Here is a 25,647-nt window from a genome sequence, read left to right as displayed (position 1 = left end):
ACCACAGCCTGTGACCACAGCCTGTGCACTGTATCTCCACTGGCCAGGCTACTGCATTCTGAAAGCCAGCTTCCAACAGAAGTCACAGATGTTTCCTGAGTAGAAAATACAAAGCACCACGTGTTCTGTCAGCCAAAGGAAATCATGGGAATGAAGGAGAAATGTCAGATCAAAAGCAAGTTCAGCCATTATGAGGACCATGAGTCTGCAGAATCCAGAATCTAAATCCACATACTTAACCAGCCATAGATCAGACATGGAGAGAAGAAATCTGTACAAAGCTCATTGGTTTTTCTCACCAAACAAGGCCATATAACAATGATTGACAGAACTTATACATTCTATCAGGTATAGGAAGTAATGCAGAAGTGATCACAAGCATGCAGAGGGTATGTGTAAACTATATGGAAATCCTCCTGGGATCACATTCACCTCCTCAGAGGCACTGTAACCTACACACATCCTGAAGGTAATGAGCTGCAAATGTATTACTGTCCGATGGGCAGAAAATTACCACCGCCCAGCTCTGGATTCTGAAATGGTGTCCAGCTCTGTATTTACAGAGAGCTTCATTATGATATCTGAAAATTCACCCTCTTCGAGTTCTTGCATCTAAGAACAGCTCAGTCCTCAACAGGAAATGGCAAAGCTGTATCTCCCACCAAGAACCACAGTGAAAGCCCAAGACATATTAGAGGTGTTTCGTGAAACAGGAAGACAGCCCGGTGCTGTGGGTTGATGCCATGATTGCTTCTTTGAACTGGGAAGATGATTTCCCTAAGGGAATCATTATTTCTCATCTGGGAAGTGTTGGTTTCCTGTCTGCTGCAGCCAAAGAGGAGTCTATAAAGACTAGATCCCAGATAGGATATTTCTATACTCCCTATTTAGTTTCTAAAAAAATATCTCAAATGCAAAGCAAGAATGCCCTATCACCTGTCATAATTGTACACAACCCAAAAAAAGCAGGCAGCAAAGGTTTCAACATCAAAAGGATCAGAAAAAGCATTTGTGTTTTGCCCTAGTGCATAAAAACAATCTAAGCATAAAGGTCCAGCCCATCTCATTTCATGCTCTCTTCCCTTTGAGGAAGATTTTAGCAGATTGAGTACATCTACTCCAAGACCTGAGTAGCACGATGTCCTGTGACTCACCTCTCCTAGAAAGCTGTTAGCGGGAAGCAATTACCCCAAATGGTCCTGTGTACCTGGGAAAATCTCCGGAGCTCATTTGCTGCCAGTATTTTAGAAACACGGAAGCAACTCTGACTCTTCAGAGGCCAGTGTCTGTACCCAGTTTCTTAACTGATGCCTCCCGGGCCAGATGAAAGATCAGAAGTGGCATGAGGAATTGCCAAGTCATTACCAGGAGACATCTCCATTCATCCTGGAGGAAATGAGGCAGTTTCAAGACTCTCTGGGCCTTTGGCCAATAAATAGATCATTTGGAAGAGCTGTAGACTAAAGGAATGATGCCCATCAACACAGGAAGACCAACACATTTCTCAAGCTCTAGAAGGGTTTTAGGTTTGTGTTTGTTGTTGTTTAGATAAGGCTTTAGGGGCAGTAGAGATGACCCAGCAGTTCAGAGCACTTTCGGCTCTTGCTGAGGACACAGACTCAGTTTCCAACACTAGTTTAGGTGGCTCACAACTGCCTGTAATGCCAGCTCCAGGAGATATGATGCCCCCTTCTGGACTCCACAGGTACTGCACTCATGTGCACAAACCCACACACAGACACATAATTTTAAAAGTAAATGAATAAATAAAGTATCTTTTAAGGAAAGCCTTTCAGTAACTCCTAGGGAACATTTCATTTTCATACCTATGTAGTGCTGTGTTAGTACTGCTAAATCTCTAACTGAAAAGGGAAAAAAAAAAAGACAAAACACATCTATCAATATAACCCATGATACCAAAGTGCTAAAACTCGAGAGAATGCATAACCAAATAAGACAACGATTGAAGAATGTTCAAATGTTTATTTCCATGTTAAAAATGACGAGTTACCCTGTGGTTAGAATATACCTTTATGCTGAAAAATGAAGTCATTTTATTTCTGAAATATTTCCATTGTGGGGTGGGAGGAGGGAGGAAAAAAAATCAGAAAGTAATGAGGAGTAAGATCAAAATGTTCTGGAAGATTCCATCGACAATCCCAGCATGAGAGCCACAATGTCCTTCCAGGTCAGAATTCCTAACATGGTGTATTGTTCAACGTCAGGCCCCAAAACTTTTCCCATCATCCGTTTAAATATTGTTGAGCTGGATGTCTGTACACTTAAGAGCTACATTTTCACATGCTTTTATTTTTAAATGTATTTATTCCAATACACCGTTCACAGCTTCGTTATATTGCCTATATTACATACAAAAATAGCTGCTGTTCTGTAATTCAGCAAAACTCTGTCCCACCATCCACCCTCTATGTGACAGGTGAGATGCATTGCATTATACAAATACAGTTTTGATGAAGGAGAAAGGAACGGTTTATAAACCATCCATGGTGTCATTTACAGTGACCTGAATTGAGAAATGTGACCCTCTTTAAGTGACCAGAGTAGAAAACCCAATGGGCTAAAGATAGGATTCAGAAAACACTGTCTATGGTCACTGCTGGGGACTGGGAGACTCCTCACTGATGGGCACAGCTTCAGTGTGGTCCCACTATTGGAAAGCCCCTTCATTTTAATTCTCCCCCCCCTCTCTCTCTCTCTGTGTGTGTTGAGACAGGACCTCTGACTTGGACCTGGAACTTGCCAATTAGGCTGACTAGAAATGAAGTCTCAGGTGTCTGCCTGTCTCTGATTCCCCGTGTGCTGGGATTATAAGCATACACCACCCACTGCGCCTGGATTTTTATGTGGATGCTGAGAGTCAAATTCCAATCCTTGGGCTTATGCAGCAAATTCTACTGGCTGAGCTTTCTCTCTCCTCTCCAGCCCCCAAAAGAATGAAACAAACAAACAAAAAGGTTGATGAGAATACCCAAAGGTGGCTTCCTAAACCTTAAATGAGGTGCAAATTACTTCAGTCCATAGGTGTGGCCAAGAGAGTAAAACAGAATCAATGCATGTATTGGCCGTATTCATGTCTGTAAGTAGAAACTTCCCATCTAGATGGTTAAGAATTGCCAGGGTCTGGGAAAACCATGCAACTGGCCAGTGTGCTAGGTAGATAGTTTTCTGACATTGTTTACATGTTGCTCTTCTGGCCAAATATCCCACTGTATTTGAGTCTCTTAAGTCCAGCACACCTATCCCCCAGCTCCAGTCCTTTCATGTGGCACCTACCTCCAAAGTCCCTATACCTTAACCCCAAAAGCATCACATACAAATCCTGAAGATGGTCACTGCATTGTCTCTGAATGTCCCAGGTCACACAACCTTTGCCCATCTCATGCATCAACCTCCCTCTGTATGGCCAAAGAGCTCACAACCTTTGCCCTCTCCTAACTCCCCCAGGAAGAATCTATTCTCACAAGCATCACTCTCATGGCAGAGGAAAGGACTCGATAACGCACATCTGGATCAGATTATTTATCAAGAGTTATAATTTAGATATCTCAGCCATGAAAACTGAAATCCAGGCAAATGCAGGGCCCTGGAGATTTTGATTTTAAGGCTTGATAGTTTATGCTATCTCCCTCATTCTAGTCCATGTATTTCAGAGGCTAACACAGAAATCATAGCTTGCTTGATGAAAAAAATCAAGTAAGCCACATAATCTGAGATAGCCACAGTTTATAGCCTACAAGGGACAGTTAGGGCTTAAGATGTTTCTATGACACTGCGATGCTGAGCCCTTCCCAAGGTGAGTCTGAGAATGACTGACAGGCTCTTTAGATTCCCAGCAAATGACTGAGTCTGTGACACCTTGGTATCCACACGCACAGATGTGGGTACACGTGCATATCTGTGTCTGTATATATGTGTCTGCATATATGTCTGTATATATGTGTCTGCATATATGTTAAAAGGGAGCTTTCCATCAGAACCTGCCACTCAACTTTGATTTAAACTGATGGTGTCCTAACACAACAACACCGTGAATGTGCACAGAAGCTAATTCACTGAGTATGTCTAAGAGGGCAGTGGAGACATCTTCAGGACCATAGTCAGCTCCTCTGCCCTCTGAGCCCCACCCGCATTGAAAGCCTGTCAATCACAAGCAATGCTTACTTGTATCACCCTTGGTAATTTCCTGCTAAATTACAGGCTAACCCAAGGCCCCACCTAAACCAAGAGGAGGCAGTCTGCTTTGTGTGTCCTTGCTTCCAGGGAGGGACCTCACTTTCAGAAATGAGTTCCCATTATTTCTGTGATGGAAGATAGGACTTTAAATGGCTCATAAAAAGGATCTGAAACGTATTGGTAAATCTGCTGCTCTGCACAGGTGTTTTGGGACTACCAGCTCTGCTCCAGCCTTTCCAGAAACAGCCAGCTAACCAGAGAGCTCTTGGCAGTAGCATATGTCAGCCAAGTTCATGCAATGCCTGTATGTTCCAGCTTCCTTCTTTAGTCAGTACCTTCCATTCCCAGGAGCCATTCTAAACACAAAAGCAAGCGAACATACTTCTGGGGGATATAGCATAGGACCTGCATGCCCAGCCCTGTTTGTAAGCACATTGCAGTGCTGGGGGTGGGAGAGGCAGGGAGAACATCTTAGCTGTCCCATCATGGCTACCGGAGGCACGGCTGCCACGTTTCCAGCCTGGACATGTATAAAATGAGAGCAGAGGAATAAGAAAAAGTCTCCTTGAGAGGTTCAGAGGTCAGCCCTTTGACATCAGTGACCTCCTGCATGTGCTTCAGGCTTTGGGCCTTTAAAAATCCCATTTTTTGAGAGCTGACAATGGCTCAGTTAGTTCACCATGAGGCATACTAGTCTAGTATCTGCTTTTCTAGTTACACCATTATGATAAACAAAAATGTCACATTTGGCTAAGCCAAAAATCCCTGTCTTTCTCAAGGCTATTCATGATGCTTATAAACAGCACTTTTATTGGAAATTATGCAAAAATCTTTTTAATTCCGTGCTTTGTTTGTAAAAGGTGATCCTTGGGCTCTGGGACAGTCATTGATAATTATGAAGTTGGGGAAACCATTGTTTTCTCTATGAAAAGATGTTTGAGATGCTTTCTTCTCTATCTGAATGACAACAGAGATTTTTTTTTTTTCAGTCATTGTATGGATGACTTCTCTATGTTGCTAATTTGAAACATTATTTTTTTTAAAATTCATCTGCAAAGTGGAGAGTTTCATACAAAGCTATCTCTTCATATCTTTGTTGTATAAATGAATCCTGATTTTTGAAAGATTTGTTTGTTTGCTTTTTTTAAGTTATGTGAATGTGTGTCTGTGTATTCACGCTTGAGTGTAGTACCCACAGAGGCCAGAAGAGAGCATCAGATCCCATGGAGCTGGAGTTAACAGAAGGTTGTGAGTCACCATGTGGGTGCTATGATCTGAACTCCGGGTCCTCTACAAGAGCAACAAGTACTCTCAACCACCAAGCCATCTCTCCAGCCCCTCAGTCCTGTTTTTGTTTGTTTGTTTGTTTGTTTGTTTGTTTGAATTAATACATTGCATTGAGCACAGAGGACTTATATCCATATTGTGGTATTGGAGCCTTTCTTCCCTCAGAACTGTACCCCCAGGAGATTCACAAACAACTAACAAGTAGACGACACAAAACATGTTTGTGACAGAACTTTTCTCTAAATATGTTAAATTTCATGTGGAAAATTTTTAAAAAACCCTCTCCTAGGTCTCCAGTCAGACCCCTGTTCCCAAGATAGATGAGAAATACCAATGTCATGAAGGAGAGACAACACTGTCCTCAGCAACAAAGTTAAAAATATATATATATATGATATCCTGTATGGAGACTCCGTATGGCAAGACACAATGAGCTCCAGGGAATAAACAAGGAACATCAAACAAGCTCTTCTTTAAGTGCTTCCGAAACAACCCCTCCCCCTCAAAAAAAAAATGTAAGGTCAAAAGAACAGGTGCAAGTCCAGATGTATATAAAAATAATGAGCCTTACTCCTGACAGCTAAGGAGGCTACACTCACTCATCTTCCACCACATAGATTTGAACTCAGGCCACGCGCAATGAGTGTCCACTGTGCTTTAAAAGGGCTAGAAATAGAGAAAAAAAAATCACCATCCAGAACACTCCTGATTACACACGGCCATTGGTCATGAGGTGACTAACAGTGTCTGTGGGGTCGTGTCTACCGCCAGGCTGCTGTCTCTGAATGTCTCCCATCCCCAGGAGCCAGTGTGACAGACATCACCTAGCTTGAGCCTGAGCCCTCCAGGCTGCTGATACCCACTTAGAGAGGGATCCCTCCAGACACCCCCCCACTCTGACACTTTGTTGAGTCACCCCCTATTGCTGATCAGACCCACTGTTCCATCGCTCAGAAAACAGAAGGCATAAAGGTGAATACAAACTTAAGAAAGGACTTTACATCTGGTCCTGTAGTCTTTCCATGTAGTCTCTGAAGTCCTGCGAGTCCCCCAGCCCCATATCCTGGCAGACCCACTTGATGCTGTCATCACTGTCAAACAGGATAGAGTTGGTGTATGGGCCCCCATCCTCGGGGAGGATGGTGGTGTAGGAAGTAAACTTGACTCTCTTCCTCTTTGGGCCGGAGGAACCCATAGGTTCATTTTTCAGCTCTTTCTCATACACATAGTCAGGGGGTCTAAGCAGTTGACTATGGAAAGTCTTCTGGGAGCTGCCATTCAGCAGGAAGTTCCTCTCCTCGAACTGCAGACCCCTGTCAATCATGGTTGTGCACTCCTCCGAGGGGAGAGTGATGTCCACAGGGTTCTCCAGGAGCTCTACCTCATTCCCGAGCCACACCCAGTCGTGAGAATGCGGGATGTTGCCTTGCTCGCTCACCGCGAACCTTTTGTGCCTATACTTCCAAGCAAAGGCCACGCAGTTGATCAGGAAGACCAAGATGGCCAAGCAGAAGACACAGAGCAGGGCGTACATTCCGATCTCCAAATCCGTTAACCCCCTGGAGGTCATCGTGAGGTCACCGGGGTTACTGGATTCTGGTAACTTCCCTTGGGTGGGGAAGCTGGTGAAGGCATCTGCTCCCGCTTTGAGGAGTTTTCCTCCCATTGGAGACTGTGGGGTTGTGCTCTTGTTGGTCCTGTCCTCGTGGCCAACCGGTGTGCCGTGTTGGAACCACTCCTGGGCTGCTCGCTCCTGGCTTCCCTCGCGCTCTATGGAATTGCTGAGATGGCCTTTGTACTCCCGGTTTATGCCACCGATGTCATTGCTGCCTCCTTGCTGCTCGTGCATCCCAGGTTCAAACCTCACCTTGACGTTTCCTTTGCCCACGGCAAGGGTACTCTTCCTCTTGTTCTTCTGACAAGACTCGCTGATGGACATTTCCAGCTTGATCAGGGGCCCTTGTCCTTCACCCTCGGCAACCACGATTGGCCATCTGGTCTGAAGGTTTGGCTGGACGGACACCACCATCTCGTCCAATGAGGAAACGGTCACTGAGAAATCCTTGAGATCGTAAATATCTAAAGGTGTCACAGCGCCATCACTGAACAAAATCCAAGAACTGACTATGGCTTCCTAGGGAAAATGAAACCAGAGAACACTGTTACAACTGGGTTCCTTCAAACTTACAAGCATGACCTCCTCTGGGCATCCCTGGTGTCTTCAGATAGAAGTCACTTTCCAGATGTGATGGTCTTAGCTCTTGTTATGCCTTGACTTTGTATCATTAACATACTAAAGCCCCACTGAGGTGCCAGGAATGCACTTCAGTGGATACATTAAAGTGTAAATCAATTTGTTGCATGCCTTCCCACAGAGTGTGTCTTTGACCTTTGTGGAGACACTCAGATGTGGGTGATTTATCTGAATCAATTTCAGATATAACTACTAGTTACTGTTCAAGATGATGCCACTTGGAACACCCGTTTTCCACGAAGTCGGTGCAGACACAGCAAAAACCTGTGGAGGAACCTCCTGGGGGAAGTGCTTGGTAAATGAGGTGGTGTAGGGCTGGCTCACTTGAATGGCACCACGTTCCTGTCTCTTTATAAAATTTTGTGCGTGTTTTAAGATACAGGGGAGCTTTAGAGTTGACAATCCCTGCTATCAACAGGACAATCCGGTACCAATTGTCCATTCTTGTCCAAGTAGCTGAAATAAAGTCTCTGAGCTTCAAAAAACTGCTTTGACTGTTTGGCAGGAACAAGAACAGGGCATCCCTCAACTATGGTCTAGTATGGATCTCGTACCTCACCTAGCACAGATCAACCCATGGGAAAGCATAGGGCACGGGAAGATGTAGCTAAGCCCTGGGTGCTTTTCTCAGAGACAACGAGAAACTGGTTAAGAAGCAAGAAGGAGGTCCAAGAGCTGCCAGGTCTGGCTATGGCAATCTGCTGGCTTCCTGTGCAAGGAGCGGTAATGGAGGATAGAGATGATGCCATGCATAGAACACAGGCCCCTGGGAGTCTCACCTGCTGTGGGGCTTGGAGAACGTCCTGAGCAGCCACCGTGGAGACGATGGCCCTTTTGTCTGCCCTGTGAGGCTGCAGGGAAAGGGACAGGCCAGCCACCAGTTGTACACCCAGCTCTGTGATGGTGACCCGGTCATCGAGGACAATAACCGTCTTCTCTGCAAGGATGGAGTCAGAGAGAGGCGAGAGGACCTGAAAAGCAAGGGAAACGCTTGTGACTTTGTCCCACAGGGCCACCTTTAACTCCTGAGAAGACAGACCATCCCATTGGAGACCCGACCCATGTTCTGGCAGAGGAACACAGTGGTGAGTGTTTAGGTGGGTCTGTGGTCATTCACATTGTCTTCTTATACTAAATGATAATAACTAGAATATATTCTAAGGGAAAAGTGGGGTTTGGGTTAGGAGTCCTTGGTGAAGTTTTCTATCTTAGTGATGATATGGAAGAAGTGGGAATTTTTCAACAACCATTAAGCAGTTTCTGAACATGGGTCAGTGGCACAGTCTCTTGATGAAGTGGTGCTCAGCCCTGTTCTTTGTGCACATCACTGACACCCATAATCACTGTACAGGTAACTGGGTCATCACTGGATAAACCAGTTGAAGTGGCATTTCCTAAATAGCTATCACTCCTAGTAAACCATCTGGTATACAGCTGGGGGTTAAGGGCTAAATCTCACAGATAATGCCTGGTAGGTAGAATTATCTCTAGAATATTCCCCCCAAAGGCATCCTGCTCTCACTCCTTCCTGGCACGTGTGGGGGTAAAAAATGAAAGCTCATTCCATGACACTTTAATGTCACACAACACAGCTGCCTGGAAGCCAGATGGGGCTGCATCACAGAGGGAACCCAGTATGGCCACCAGAGCTCTTTGGGGTAGAGGAGGAATGGCTGTGTTCCCAGCTGGTGGCAGAAGGAAGTCAGGGAGAGTCGGAGTCCCTACTGACAAGGGAGGGAGTCCACGAGAAGGGATACACAGGGCTCCTGGCTGACAGACAGACAGCCAGGACACAGGAGCTTTGGTGCTAGATGCACAGTGATGTTCTCCCAAGGAGGGGGGGGTGAGATCTGAGGTCAGTTATTTCCCCAAACTTCCCAGTCAAAGCCCTACAGATACACCGACTCCAGCCTTGGTGTGTCGTGGTCAAGCCCACCTGGTGTCCCAGCCATCAGAGGCACCACTGCGGAAATGAGTGCCATGTAAGATATAAATCTGTGGTGTCTGTGAGGTAGAAACAGAAGACAAATGCAGAATATAACACACTTTCACCAAGGGCACCAAAAAACTAACTTTGGAAGCACCAAAAAATACATAGCTTCATGATGACAGATAGTATTCTGAATTGGTATAAAAATTCTGCATACTTATCCTACCACAGTTCGCCATAAAAGGTTGTTGTTAGGAAGTCACAGAGACCATTCAACCATGTGTCTTTATCTCTTGTGAAAATGCACAGTTTTACATTTCATTTTGTCTCCTATTCTGGGTGTAGCATGGGTTAGTGGCTACTCCACAAGGCTGGAGGTGGGTTTAGCTTTTAGGATGTTTACAGCTATCTACTCTACTGTGTAAAACATAAAGTACTGTGGGACAGCAAGACGGCTCGGTGAGTCAAGGCACTTGCTATGCAAGCCTTGTGACCTGAGTTTGAACCTCAGAACCCACAGAAAACGCAGAACAGAAGAGTCAACTCCACAAAGGTGTCCCCTGACCTCCAAATACCCACACCCTGTAGCACATGCAGCCACATACATACAATCTTAAAAAAAAAATTTAAAGCTCTCATTTAGAAGAAACTGATTTCTGGTAGTGTATATTTAATTTAGCTTCCCAAGAATTTTTAAAACTGTCTAAGTAGGCTTTTGATAATTCCATATGACGGATATCTTGATCTTATCCACACCCTTCCTACCTAACACAATCTTGTGTCCTCTTTATTGTGTATTTCAAACAAAATTTAATTTGTGATGGCCATATATTACTCGGTACATCATGGCTACTTAAGTTGACCTACTAGGAGCCATATGCTTAGAAAAAATAGACGCCTCAAGTCCTGGCAGTTATCAGTACCATTAGCTCCTCAGCTAGGAGCTATGGCCCTAGCCCACTCGCTCCATGCTGCAATTTTGTCTGGCTTGAGCTTGCCCAGGTCTGTGCTGTGTCATAACCACTGAGGTCATATGTACATCTGCCCTGCTGTGTCTGGAAAATACTGTTTCTTTGTTGCTCCTGTTCTCTGAGTTTTGAGCTGTAAAACCGGGCGGATAGATTCCTGCACACTGGCTGAATGTGTGTAAAATGATACACGCTGATTGCGAATATGGACACATACCATACATGTAACAGAGCTGTAAGACATCTGTTAACTGGAGAAATCACTGAGGAAAATGGCATAGCCACCCCCCATTCCCATCCCACCCAGCAATACCTGCACAGTGGTGATGCCCGGCTCCCGTCCTGCCAGGATCCTGCCATTCTGTAACTGGGCAATTTTTGGCTCCTCCACCTTCACAAACTCGGTTACCAGGTTGGTGATGTCAAACTGCCAATCAGGGCCCAGCATGTAGGTCAGCTGACCCAGGTCAGGTGACTCAGATACAAACTGAGTGAGGACACGCACCAGGGCATGCTGGTACTGCAGGGTACACCCTCGCCCCTTCTTCTCCTCATCCTCCTCGTCATCACTTTCCCGGGTGGGTCTGGAGCACGAAGGAAGCAAAACGGATTAAGGTCCCTCATTGGTGGAAAGCCTTGACTGCCTTCGACTCAGCCTGACTGTCAGAGGAAATGCAGCGGCTTTTTTCCTGTTAGGCATCCTTTAAGTCGTTCGTTCATCTAATAAATGAATTCATTCATCCACTCATGCATGTCTCTTTCTATTCCTCCTCTCCTCCTTCCATTTTCCACTGACCCCTAATTGTCAACAGCCCTCCTCCCCAAAAAAGACCCTCTCTGTCTCCTCCAGTCTAGAACCTTCCCTTTGAGTAGAACTTCCCCCGTGACCTTCCCAGGGGAGGGTTTTGCTGGCTGCTGGCTGCTGACTGCTCTGTGGACGGAGACCATGTCAAAGAGGGCAAAGCAGCATCCACAACAACTCCTACAAGAAGAGTTAGACAGCCCACAGCCCATTCTCCCAGAGTGCCGGTTGACATCCCTGTGCATTGAGTTAGACTGCCTTGAGCTCTGGCCCCTGTGACAGACAGACAGACATCACAGTGGCCACACACACTTAACTCATTGAACCTTTGAAGAACCTGGAAGCTGAGGTTTAACTCTTGTTCCAGTCTTACTGATGAGGAAGGCAAGATAGGAGAGTAGAGGCCCCTCAATCAAGGCCACGTAACCAGTCATCTGCAGAGGCAAGGCCAAGGCCATGATAACTGCCCCACTGAGCGTTCTCTTCCCTTCTCTGTCCATTCCATCCTTTCTCATGATGACCGTGGGCAAACCAAGCTTCCCAGAATTCACCAACTGGCCCAGCAGCCCAGTGCAAACTACAGATCTGAGCCCCAAGTGCCTTTGGTTTCTGAATTGGCTATCTCCCTTCAGGTCTGAGAACAAAGTAGGAAGACATATAAAAACTCTCCAATGCAGCCATAAGGAAATGTTGGGTTCCCAAAGAGAAGGCAAGTTATCTTCTTTGATGAGGAAAAAAAAAATGCTTTTGGGACAAAAGGATATAGCGTTGAAAATCAGAGTGGCATGCTCGCTATGACTGACTGAACGTAAAATGCCCCACACAGGTTTGTGTGTCAGAGTCCTCAGCAGCTTTGGTGGGTTGTGAAACCTTTGGACCCCAGAATTTAGCTGGAAGAGTGAGGTTCCAAGATTTAGGGTTTCCAGAACAACCTTGCTGTCCATCCTCACTGCTTCCTGATTTCCTTAGATGTGAATAAGCAGCTTCCTGTGCCCAGGGCCACGTCTTCCCCATCATGAATGAAAATCAACCCCTCCTCACCAAGGCTGCTTTCACCGCATATGAGGTTGCAGCAACAAGAAAAGTAGCTAATAAGTGATAAGAGCCTCTTCTCTTTGTCTTTTTAGTCCTTCAGAATACGTCACAGAAACGGTATCTGTTTGGTACATCTTGAGTGTCCCCGGCGATTTCCACACACCTCTCTCAGAGAAGAAACCCACACACAGCCCCCAAACAACATCAGCAGCATTCAGTCACATGTCCACCCTCTTTACACTAAATGTATTTTACAACAGAGGATGCTGGTTGGTCATCTGTGTGAGTGATGCGAAAATTTCCCCTTAGCCAAATGGGTATAACGGAGTGGCTATCTTAAACGCGCCGGAGATTCACACTATGACAATCATCAGTGTGAGCCTCTGGTTTGTTTAAGATCTCCCCCCCCCCCTTTGCCTTTAAGTCTCAGAAATGTCACTGTAAGATATTGTCACGCAGATTCTGATGCTTGCCTCTGAATACTTGCGTATTTTACCAAGTTTGGTTCGCGGTCATCATGCCCTTTCACCCCACCCCCACTTACAATGTCCACTCCGCACCACAGATTCTAGTTCCAGGAACTTCATCTTGTCACTGTCCCACAAATCCCTGGTGATCTGCCCAGCTGATTTTCTGTTAGTCAGGCTGAGTCTTATCATCCATCCCGGACTTCATTGGCCTGATTCTGCCATCCTTCCCGTGCTGCTGAGACTATCCGCTGGGGGTTTTCTCCAGTTCCTTCTCCTTGCTGATATTACCTACGTTCTCAATGGTGCTGAGACTACTTAACACTCCATAGCAAATATCTCCTTCAAGATAACAGGTGATTTCAACATTACAATCCACATGTCTTAGATATCATGGTTTTAAAAAACACAGAGATGGCTAGGAATTCACTTCTGTTAGCTCTGTTCTCGTGTGGCACTCAAGCTCTGGTTTCAGTGGAGCTTGAGGGTTAGAGGTCATCAGTAGTGTTAAAGGCTCAGCGGTGCTCCCCTGACATCATGGATCCCGTTCTGTCCATGATGCTTTGTCTCTAAGGGCAATGTCTACCTCCTTATTCAAGGGAATGGGTGGAAGATGTCAGCCCCTCGGACAGCATCAGTTCACCATGCTAACATTTCATGTTTCAGAGAAACTTGGAGTCTAGTCCTGGACCTTTGTGGTATCCTGAGCCTGTGTTTCAGAGTGTGTCTGAGTTTTCCCATCGCTCAGCATCTGGGCAAGCTGATTGATTCAACACCACTGGGTACCTGTTCTCTCCAGTTTAACAGCCATTTGCCTCCCTTTTTCTCTCCTCTAGCATTTAACTGTAAAAAGCTAGGCACACACACTCAACACTTTGCCTGGGAATCACAGCTTCACAGCCAGTTTCATTTGCTTTCCATGTAACTGCAGGGCACAGCACACTGGCATTCTGTAGCAGTCAAATGAGAATCCATGTTCCCCACACACTCTGAATATTGTCCAAGTACACTCTTGTCCATGATGACTGCTATTTCCACCTAGGCGATGGGAGCTTCCCAGCAATATCTCATGCCTCAGGCTCATTGTCAACACCATCACCACCCATGAGTCTGCCAAAGGCCACTATGTTCCTTCAGAGACTGCCACCCTCCACCTACTGTCTACTTGCAAAGACTCCCACCATGGAGTGTTACAGCTGCACTCCAACAGTGGGTAACAATATCTGGGTTACTTTTTTCCTTTGTGGTGTAACAAATGTCCACAGACCTCACAGTTTAAAAAAAAAATCATTTGCTTGCTTGCGGTTCTATGAGTCATGGTAGAATGAAGCTTCCAATGGGAAGTTCTGCGTCAAGACTCTGGAGCTGAAGTCAAGATGTCAGCCAGACTCTCACCTGAAGCTGTTAGGACAGAATCCACCTCGGGACAGTAAGGATGGTATCAATAGTTAGACTGGGTGCCACTGGCCTGTGTTCATCATGAGGAGGCTCACGGATCCTAAAGGCTCCACCCACTTTCCATGGCACATGGTTCAATCCATCTTCAAAGCCAGCAATCACCCCATCAAGTGGTCCTCACCCTTCTGCCACTAGCTGGAGGGGATGCTCTGCTTTCAAGGGTTTCATCTGATGCATCTGGCTCTCCTCGATCATCTCTACATCCTAAGATAGATTGTTTTGTCTGTAACTGCATCTATGAAATCTCCTTGGCACCGTGCCAGGTTAGTGCTTGATTGGACTTCTAGTTTCATTTCTGTTGCTGTGATAAAATATTATCCCATAAGGGAGCAACTTAGAGAGGAGAGGGTTAATCTTAGCTCACAGTTCCAGCGGGATATCGTTTATCATAGTGAGGAAGGCCCAACAGCACATGCAATAATAATAATAACAATAATGATGGTGATGATGATGATGATGTCTTCTCAGAATATACACATACTCAGGAAGCAGAGAGTAAGAACAGGAAGTGAGGTGCACTCTCAAAGCCCACCCACCTCCAATGATATACTTCCTCTATCAAAGCTCTTCCTCCTAAAGGTTCTATAACATCCCCCTGAACAGCACCACCTACTGGGGACCTGGTGATGAAACATTTGAGCCTGTGGGGGACATTTCTGCTACACCTGAATAAGCAGAAGATGGGGATCCTGGAGAAGAGTTTGACTTTGGGAACTCCCCCTGCAGAACACATTACTTCATTGGATTCTTGGGATCTCTTGTAGTACTATTGTTTCTAATTTATAGTTGAAGGAACTGAAGAATACGTAGGTGATGTCATGAGGTCACATGGCTGTACATGGCAGAAACCAAGGTTGAAACTCAGGCAGTCTCGTTTTCAACCATGCGGTGTTCACCACAGGACACCTCACTCCACGGCTGACAGTAGGAAAGGAGAGAATGACTGAGGAAGTAGTGGGTAGTGGTGGATGGGTGGCAGGAAGCAGTTATGTTCTGAAGGCCAAGCTCTGTGTAGGTGCTTCTCAGATCTCACCTCCCATTTCTGCATCCTAGAGTCTGTTCTACGAGGCTACCTGTATCACCACTGTTATCGTTAATATTGTCTTTGATGTAATTTTCTCATGTACCGCTGTTAGTAATCATCCAAGTCAGGTCCACAGGAACCCAAGTCCAGAGCACTGCCATGCACTGCTGGAAGCCAAATCCAGACCATGGCACACATCATTTCCTGGGAACCAACTTGCCTCCCACAGACATCTACCTGAGCCCCAGAAGCCTCTAACCCACAGACGGGGCTCCAGTTCCTCACCTCCTGTTGGATGCCACTGGGATCCTCCAGCCCTTGATCTGGCTCAACTCCGTATCAGAGATCTCAATCTGCAACGGCAGGCGGGGCACCCAGACAGTGATCTCCACCTGGGAAGTGAAGTGCTGGTGGGTGAAGTTGACAATCGTGCCCACTTTGCTCTTCATCTCCTTCCCGTTCACAAAGATAGAATCACAGGTGTTGGAGACCTTGGGGAGGGGGAGGCAAGAACACAAGCCACATCAGCAAGAGACACGCGGAGCTCGACATCTGTAGAAGTTCATGAACCATGACAGCTCTGATTTATAAGGCACCAGAAGAACAGGACAGGTACAAAGAGTAATTTGTAGGCACTAATTAATGACAAATAGCTGATAGATAGACTCCAGGAAAGCCGTTTTGTGTTACACAATACTGACAAGTTAAACCATAAACATAATTTAATGGAGTTGCGTAACCTCAGCTGCCTTTTGGGAGGGCTGCTGTTTTCTTTATCTTACCTTCTCTTATGTGCTCAAACCACCACTAATCAAGCCCCAGGTGAATCTTATTCCACTCTGGTGCCACATTTGAAGACGCATAAAAGGTTTTAATGTTACTAAGAAAAGGCTTTGTTCTGGCCATAAAGCAGAGCATCTGAAAGAAATTCAAGAGGGCTCTGCACTAGATTAAAATCCTGGTAGGCTACATGCTCATGGGACGCACTGGAAACACGGATGGGATTAATTCTGCAAACGGTGAGATGCAGTTTCAAAAACTGGAAAGAAAGAGGCATCGCCTCACAGTACTCTCTGGCTCAGTACTTAGGGGTGCTTTAGCTCACGCCCTGCCATGGGGTCCCACCAAACACATCAGCTTCCTGCTTCACTGTCCATCTCTCCTGGGTAAGCATATAAAACACTGTGGTCTTGTTCTCCATTGGGAAGGTGTCTTCGTGTAAAGTTCAAGGGAAGGAATGAGGGATGAAGGCTGGGAACCAGTAGGAAGCACAAAACATGGGGAACCTGTGATTTCATTTTAGAGATGGGAAGACTGAAGCTGTGACGTGGCATGGGTTGACTGGAAGTGCACACTACTTCTTTGTGTGTGTGTGTGTGTGTGTGTACATATATGTAGAGCCTAGAGGTCAACTTGAAGTGTCATTCTTCAGGTGCCATTCACCTTTGGCAAGGCTGTCTAGCCCGTGAGCCCCCTGGGAGCTTACTGTCTCTGCCTCCCCAGATTTTGGATCACAAGTGTATACCACATACCTGGCTTTCTGATGGACGCTGAGGACTGATCTCAGGTCCCGTGCTTATGGGGTAAACATTTACTGACTCTACCATCTCCCAATTCCTATTTTCAAGTTACTAATCTGTTGAGGGAATGGTATGTAGAATAAACAGGAACTTAAAAATTCGTCTGTCATGAATCCCTTCCTAAAGAGCTGTTCAGGGAAGGAGGACATGAACAGAAGGGGACTCTAGATGGCTAAGGTCTGATCGAGCAGTAAAGGGGCTTCAGGCCTGGCTTCAGTGACTCGGGGATGGAGATGATAAGAGCTTAGACTCTGTGTGCCTGAACACACAAGAATGTGATCACCAAACATCTCTATATGCAGAACAGTTAAAGTACTGTAGTTCTAATAATCTATTATATATTTTATGAGTTTACAAAAGGGGGGAACTTTCAGGCTCTAACCACAGAGCAATGATAAGATGATACAAATGGAGTTATCTGATTTGTGTTGAGGTAACATACACACTTCTACCAACAAACACACACACCAACACACACACCAACACACACACACACCAACACATACACACACACACACAATCATTATGTGTGAATTAACTTTTTAAACATTTAAGGTGGTGGAAATGCCAGAAGCCCTCCTTTAACTGTAACACACTGCCTACAAGAGTGGAAGCATCATACACTTACCCACAAATCTATACAACTAAAAGAACAATATTCTTAAAAGACAGCAATGATGGTGGGAGCTGGTGTCTCTCGACATTGTAATCCCAGCGAGGCGTTGAAAAGGGATCATTTCTTTTAACTTCTCAACTTTAGTAAAAAAGAAAGAAAGAGAGAGAGGGGGGAGGAAGGAAGGAAGGAAGGAAGGAAGGAAGGAAGGAAGGAAGGAAGAAAGAAAGAAAGAAAGAAAGAAAGAAAGAAAGAAGGAAAGGAAGAAGCATACTCTTCTCCAGCCTTCTCTTTGCTTTTTAACAACTGAGCACTACAACAAGCAAGAAAATCTGTCTTTTAGGGAATGTGGAAGGGACTTAAGCTTGTGTTACTGAGGCCAGAATCGTGAAGCGAGCCATCAGAAGGAGGCTCCTACACAGGGCAGGACACAGGACTAAAGACTGTGCTCTTCTACTCCATGGTGCCCTCGGTGAAGAATCTGACTTCCATCCGTATGATTCTCAGGAAAGGATCAAAGCCTGCCAGAGAAAAGCTCTCCCCTTCTGAATGAGCACTGTGCTGGGACACGTTGAGTTTCATGTGGTCATGACCTCCCCTGGACTCTGCTCACTCTACCCCAGAGATCATGGTGTCCTAGCTGAAGTCAAGCCAAAGTCACCTTCTTCCTGCCTCAAAGAATGGGCAGCCATTTCTTGAACATTCTTGATAACCCTTCCTGGAATTCAGACCTCAAATTCCCTACATTTGTGAGGACTCCTTGACCTTCCTTGTCAGCTGCCACCCACCCACACCAAATCCCTACTCAGCTCACTCTGATTGTAGCCAACTGTCAGGGACACACTGGCTCTGGGGATTTTTGTCTTAAGAACTTAAATCACTTGGCTGAGGAGATGGGTCAGTCAGGAAAAGTGCTTGTCTTAGAAGAGCAAAGACCCAAGATCTATTCCCAGGACTTACGTCTTACAACATGAAAAAGAGGACGGGCTAAAGAGATGAGTCAGTGGTTGATCACTCTGGCTGCTCTTCCGGAGGACCCAGGTGCAGTTCCCAGCACCCATGCAGAGGCTCACAGCCATCTTTAATCCAAGTCTAGGGAATCTGATACCTTCTTCTGGCCTTGGTGGACATTGCACACACAGGGTACACATACATACATACATGCAGGCAAAATATACATACACACAAAATTAAATATAAGTAAATAAAATTTTTAAAGGGAGAGAAAAGAAAAACGTTAGGTGTGGTTGCAGGTACTCATCTCAGAGCTGTGGAGGGAGAGAAAGGTAGATTCCTGAGCCTTCCTGACTAGCCAGAAAAGCCTACTTGAAGGAGCCAGGCCAGTGTAAGATTCTGTCTCAAAACTGGGGGTGGGGGGTGAGGGGTTCCAGGTCAGTAAGAGACTCAAAATACAAGTTAGACAGCACCTACAGAATGATGTACATGCACGTATATTGCACACAACAATCACATACTTATACACACATATACAACATACACACATATATACATATATGCACAGATATATAACATATAACACATATACATACACATATATAAACACACATACTAAATACACAGATATATACATATAAATATATATATACACACAACATATACAAACATACACACATACACATATACATACAAACACACATATGCATACATACACATACACACATATATAACATACACATATATACATGCATGCACATATATATACAACATGCAACAAACACACATACATAAACACATAATACATGCACACATATAAATATATACACACAACATACACAAAAATACACACATACACATACTACAAATGGACATATACAAGCATACACATATACATACATACACACACATGCACATGCATGCACATATACTAAAAGTAAATGGAATTCAGTCCACATATGATGGATGGAAAGAAACCAGGAAAAGATACAGAGCTTAAAGCATGGGGACCCAAAGAAAAATGTATGTGACCTTGGAATCCCAGTGTGCAGTCTGTTCCTTTGAATAGAAACCGAGATTACAACATGGAATAAGAGCTCGTTAGGCAGAGAAGACATAACCATGTTAAAACCAACTTCCCACTCTCATCATTCATCTAAAAAAATATTATGGTATGAGTGTTTCCTTTGCATGTATGGGGGTGTACCACATGTGTGCAGTACCTGCAGAAGCCAGAAGAGGACATAGTCCCCTGATACTTGGTTTACAGATGGTTGTAAGCTGCTGTGTGGGTGCTGCAAACTGAATTCAAGTCCTCTGCAAGGGCACCAAGGGCTCTTAACTGCTCAGCTATCTCTCCAGCACCCATCATTCATCCAAATGATGCTTGAAGGGCTCTCTGAGCCCCAAGAGGAGCATCGAAAACCAAATGCTATCCATCCCCGTGTATGAAGAGCAGAGGCCAGAAGCATGGAGCTCTGAAAGAGACTAAGCTGTGTCATGTTCATCTTCCAGTGTGTGTAAAACAGCTTATAAAATGTCATATTGCAAAAGCTGCCTTTAGAGGTTAACATTTTTACTGTCAAGTTATTATACTTCTGCAACTCCATTATCCTAGGATAAAGGACACAAAGGGGGGCTTTGAGACGTGGGGATGACTCCTGGGGGATTTTAGGCCGATGTTCATTTCATTCTCCATTCTGAACAGCAGAAACAATGTATCCTGGGTCTACCATCCTGCGTGTGGCCTCATCAGGCAGTGGACAGTTTGGGGTGGTCTGCTATGACCTTTCCCAATCCAAAGACTGCCTACACTACAGAATCAGAGAGAGTACGTCTCACGAATATTCACAGAAAAATCCAGAGATTCCCAGATTTAAGCAGTCAGAGGATCAGTTGTCATAGGAACAAAACACTTTGCAGATCTTACTGCATGTTGCAAAAGGCACTAAGACACAGCAGGGATGCGGACGGTGTCTATTTCTTTATTTCTTCTTAATTTTCAAGTTATTTTTAATGTGTGAGTGACACACACACATTGAGGCCAAAGGACAACTTGTGAGGGTCAGCTCTCTTCTTCCACCACATGGGTCCTGGGCATTAAACTCAGGTTGTCAGACTTGGGCCAAGCATATTCAAACCATGACAATGACTTTACCATTCTAGGCTAGCTTTTGCTTCCTAGGATACACACATGGAATCAGGATACGTGCTCTTGTCCCTGCTTTCTTCTTTCATTATGTCAAGCTCAGTCCTTGCTGCTGCCTGGCTGTAGGTGGCCCTGGGCTTTCGTGTGGCTCCTTCCAGGCAGAGACACAGAGGAGGATCAATAGCAGTTGATCAGCATTTTTCTATAAGTTACTGTATTAGCACGGGTTCCCAGGACAAGGTCCAGCAAGGCAGAACAATAACCAGGGCTGCTCACGTCCCCCAAGGTATGCTAGCTTTTTACTTGTTCCCAAGAGTTTTTTTTAAAGGTTCTGTTCTAACCAGCCTGGTCTACATAACAAGTTCCAAGCCAACATGAGCTATATTGTAAGACTGCTCAAAAGTAAAAGTACAACAAGATACAGCAAATACAATAAAATATAATAAATACAATAAAAGTTAAATCTTATAGCTATAACCGTAGAAAGATTATTTGTGCTCAACATTTACTCTTGAATGTCAGAAGAGGAATCGATGTATAATGGATTTCCTTGCATCCTTTCAGGCAACCCTCACATCCAGGGAGAGGGATCCGCACCGCAGACTGAGGCACAGCAACCCAAGTCTGAGCTGTTCTCACCCTGATGAACGTTACCTTTCAGTCTCCAGGGCTAAGACCTTGCATGAACAACCCTAAGAAACCTAGGCTCTCCTACTCTGTCTTCAACTCACAAAGTCTCTTAGAAACCAAGTCAAGAATCCCAGTGTGTTCTGTTATCATATAACCTTTCTCTACCTGAGGCATCTCTTCTGTAAAAGAAGAATAAAAAGCCTCTTTGTTTAACAAACACTTGATGTTGCTGAGACCCGGGAGCTATCCTAGGTGCTGAACACAGAGTGAGACCAGACACAGCCTTCTGTGCACATGAGATTTAAAAGCTGATCTGGGAGGGATACATAATTAATGCAATCATATGGTTATGTAATAAAAAACTCGGTAGTGGAAAGGCTTTAAAGAAAAAAATGAAAACAAGGAAGAGAACAGAGAATGAAAACAGAAGGTACTGTTGTGGTTAGACTGCAAATCACTCCCACTGCAAAACAGGCAGGATGGAACAAGTTCCCTTCTGAAATAAATAACCGTTAAATTTCAATTCTGTGCTCAGAAAAAAAAAATGTCTATTAAAGATAAAACTTTTAAAAAGTTGGGTTTTTTTCCAGACAAAACCTAACGGAATTGCTAGTTAGACTAATTGAAGAAATGTTAAAGAGGGCCACAGAGATGACACAGTGATTAAGAATGCAAACTGCATTTACCGAAGACCTGAGTTTGGATCCAGGCTCCCACATCCTGTGACAACCACCTGTGATTCCAGCTCCAGGAAATCTGTCGCCACCTACTGGCATTCTTGGACATTGCACTCATATGCGCATACACACATGGATGGACACACACACACAGGTAATTAAAAATTAAAAAGTAGACTTTGAAAAAGAATGTTAAAGAAGAATCATTTAATGAGAAGAAATAATGAGTCAGAAATTCAAATCCACACACAGAAATAAGAGCACAAGGAATGGAGTCATTTAAACAAGACTAAAATTAACATTTTCAGTCATGATTGCACTGTAGCATAAAATAATAGCAGTATATGTTCACATCGGAAGTAAATATAAAATAGAAGGCAAACTAGAGCAGATGGGAAGGAGCAGTTGGAAATATAAGATTTCATGGGCTATGTATCAATACAACTAAAAAAAGTTAAAGAAGTATTTAACTAAAGGTGAGTTTGGATTCTTTGACACATATTGCAAATAGCAGCTGTGGTAGAAACACAGAATACAAGTGTTTTAATTTTATTTTTTTACACATCTTGATACTGAGGACAGAACCCAGATTTGTGCACATGCAGAGAGTGCATCCTGCCACTGTACTGCACTCTCAGCATAAATATTTTATTTATGAAAAGACAAAAATGGTAAGTTAATAAATTAAGACAGAATGTTCAATTGGCCAGACGGGCAGGAGAAATGAGGGAGAGAAGCTCAGAGCAGATGGAAAAATAAATTAACAGCAGGACGGCACCTTCCAGTCTAATTCTAAATATGAATGATTTACTTGCATAAATTAATACACCAGTCTCCAATTCATTTTCTACAACCAGGGTCCAAGCACAGAGTCTGTACAAGGAACTCATTATAAGCACAAAAGCTCGGGGACACTAGAGATAAGATGTGGAAGGAAAGATCTGTCTTGGAGACCTAATGAAGTTGAAATGGAGAGCCTGTGGGAAGCCCCAACCAGGAGGCTATGGCAGAAACGATTGCTAGAGATAAGGAGAGATGCCACATGGAGAAAGGGGCTTGGGAGATGGCTGGGTGGGTAAAGTACCTCCCACAGAAGCATGAGGAACTGAGTTCAAATCCCCAGACGCTCATAGGAGCATGATACATTTTCGAGGTCAGCACTGAGGTCAGCTGGATTGCCAGTCAGGCTGGATTAATGAGCTTCAGGCTCAGTGAGAGACTCTGCCTCCGAAAATATAGTGTAGAACTACTGAAGAAGGCACCTGATACTGACCTCTGGTTTCCACATGCATGCACATAGATTGATATTCATATGTGCACACACCCACATGAAACATATAAACACCACACATATGCACACATACATGATGACTTATACATACATATATATATGTACATATATATATATGTGTGTATGTATGCACACCCACATGAAATATATAAATACCACACAGACACACAAACATGATTAAATTTTTCCAAATGTATGTATGGGCTTGCATGTACAAGAGACTAGAGCTAATTTAGCTGGAGTAGCCAGTACAAACAGTTACGTTACTGACTTTGACATTTAACACACTTCTCTCAGTAATGAAAGTCACTAAGGTTAGAAATGGCCCTGACCAGCAGCATCCACCCATGTGAACCCATCAGCCTTTGTAGAGAAGCGGGTTATACACTCTGCTCCACTGACCACAGAGTGAGTGTTCAACAAGAAAGCCTTGATTTTAGACGGTAGGCCGTGAAAACCAAGGCTAAGAATCCCCACAGCATGTCAGCTGCCACTGTCCCCTGCCCAGACCACCTACAGGATTTCCTCTTTGTCTCTGTGATTTGGGTTATTTTCTTTTTAAATACTTCTTTAGCCCCATTATTTTGGCTTACACACACACACACACACACACATATACACATAAAAATGAAAATAAATCTTTTTTAAAATCAAGAGCATTGCTGTGGGCATTACATTTGTAATATTCATATTTTATTCTCTTTCTTATGACTTTAATCCCTGCTAAAATTACCCATCCACTCATTTATGTTGTCAGTCATTTCCAGTCTAGCCTTTAACATGTCAATCACAGTTATCCTAAATTCTAGCCTGGAAGTTCCACAATCAGAGTGAGAGCTAGTCTGGTTATGAATCACTAATACCCTCCTCGGGGGAAAGTCTTCGTATCAATTTTTCACGTGCTTTGGGATAAATGTGTTCAAGCTCATACAAAGGTGCCTAGAGGAACTGCTTCTGTGGTCGGCAATGGGCATGCCCGTCCCCCAAGGCCTTTGGTGATGGGTTTACTGATCTATCCAAGTCTGGGATTGTTCTGAAGTGTTTGTCAGGATCATGTTCAGGGTACCAAAGGCTGCAGAGTCCTCACCCCTCCCTCACGATTAAAAGATGAGATGGTCTCCCAGAGCTTATTTCTTGATCTTCTACTTCTTGGCTTTGGATCTTCGCACTGTTATCCAGGGAGTCCGCCTCTATAGCTCTCCCAGCTGCAGTCATCACGGTTTCCTCTTATGCTGTTCTCTTTAGTGGAAGCCTAGGGCCGCATCCTCTGCATCAGAATCGGGTTTGTACCCACACTGCAGAGAATGTGCACAGAGAGGATGAAGCCCCGTATCCATTGCCGCGATGAAATATCCTGACGAAAAGCAACGTGCAGGAGAAATGGTTTATTCCAGCTCACAATTTCAGGCTACAGACCATTACTGTGGGTAGGTCACAGTGGCTGGAGCCCGAGATGGGTCATATCACATTGTATCACAGAAGAGCAGAGAGAAGAAAATACATGTGTGTTTGCTTGCTTGCTTCACTCTCATACAGTGCAGAGGTCAAAGCATGAAACAGTGCTGCCACTCAGCTCCCATTGGAGCAGGGAGAGGGTGAGGGTTGTACCACCTCAATTAAGACATCTCCAACAGATGTGCTCATAAGCCAACCTTCAAAGGTGATTCTAGTTTGTGTCAGGTTGACAGATGAAGCTGACCATGATACCGCCATAGAGGCATGGGGAATTCATAACATATCTGAAGCTAAAACCTAGGGACCAGAATCAGTGATGCTCTGAGCATGCCTCTAGAGACAGGGCAAGTCAGGGAGCGTGCGTTCTTGAGGAGGTCCAGCTGAGCTGTAATGGTACCCAGTGTAATGACACATGGTGCCCAAGGGCATGGGGCTCTCTGGCTATATCCGTTCCAAATGAAAAACAAGATGGAGTTGCTTCTCACAGTGACTTGAGATGTTCAAGACACCTTCCCAAGAGGACTTGGGGCTCCTGCCTCGACTAAACTTATTTCCATCAGTTACCTGTAGGTAGCTGTCTACATCCCACTAAGCAAGGTTCAACCCCTGCACTACACAAAAGCATGATCCAAACTCTGCTGCCCCTTATGAGGACTCTGTGAGGTCCAGACCCGTGACCCCAAGGAAAGTGCTTGTCCATGAGATAATATCATTTGTGCATTCCATCCCAAGGAAATTGAGATAATAAGGAGATTTGAAAAGCCTTAGCACTTAAGAACACAGGATGAGATCCAAACCCTTCTTACTCATCAAAGGATGCCCAGAGGAAGGAAGTGTCTCCCTCCTGAGAGCCCAGCATGAGGTGCTGCCCAGCTTCCT

The 25,647-nt window shown here is 44.7% G+C and overlaps 1 protein-coding gene and 1 non-coding gene across 2 annotated transcripts in view; both read right to left on the bottom strand.

Moving 5' to 3' along the window:
* Positions 1–1,963: 1,963 nt before the first annotated feature.
* Tmem132b (transmembrane protein 132B) overlaps positions 1,964–25,647 on the bottom strand; it is a 260,166-nt gene continuing 236,482 nt past the window's right edge. Inside the window, exons 6-9 of the mRNA NM_001190352.1 lie at positions 15,705–15,910; positions 10,947–11,217; positions 8,515–8,706; positions 1,964–7,615 (exon numbers count right to left, since the gene is read on the bottom strand). Coding sequence (NP_001177281.1) covers positions 6,479–7,615; positions 8,515–8,706; positions 10,947–11,217; positions 15,705–15,910 — 1,806 coding nt within the window. The 3' untranslated portion in view covers positions 1,964–6,478. The remainder of the gene's footprint in view (positions 7,616–8,514; positions 8,707–10,946; positions 11,218–15,704; positions 15,911–25,647) is intronic.
* Gm51294 (predicted gene, 51294) lies at positions 12,809–12,864 on the bottom strand. The gene has a single exon (NR_162806.1). It is a non-coding gene; the product is annotated as a predicted gene, 51294 (primary transcript).

This window comes from Mus musculus, chromosome 5, assembly GCF_000001635.26.
Source record: "Mus musculus strain C57BL/6J chromosome 5, GRCm38.p6 C57BL/6J".
Lineage (NCBI taxonomy): Eukaryota > Metazoa > Chordata > Mammalia > Rodentia > Muridae > Mus > Mus musculus.
The sequence above is the reverse complement of the archived record's forward strand: the minus strand, read 5'-3'. Positions and strand labels throughout refer to the sequence as shown.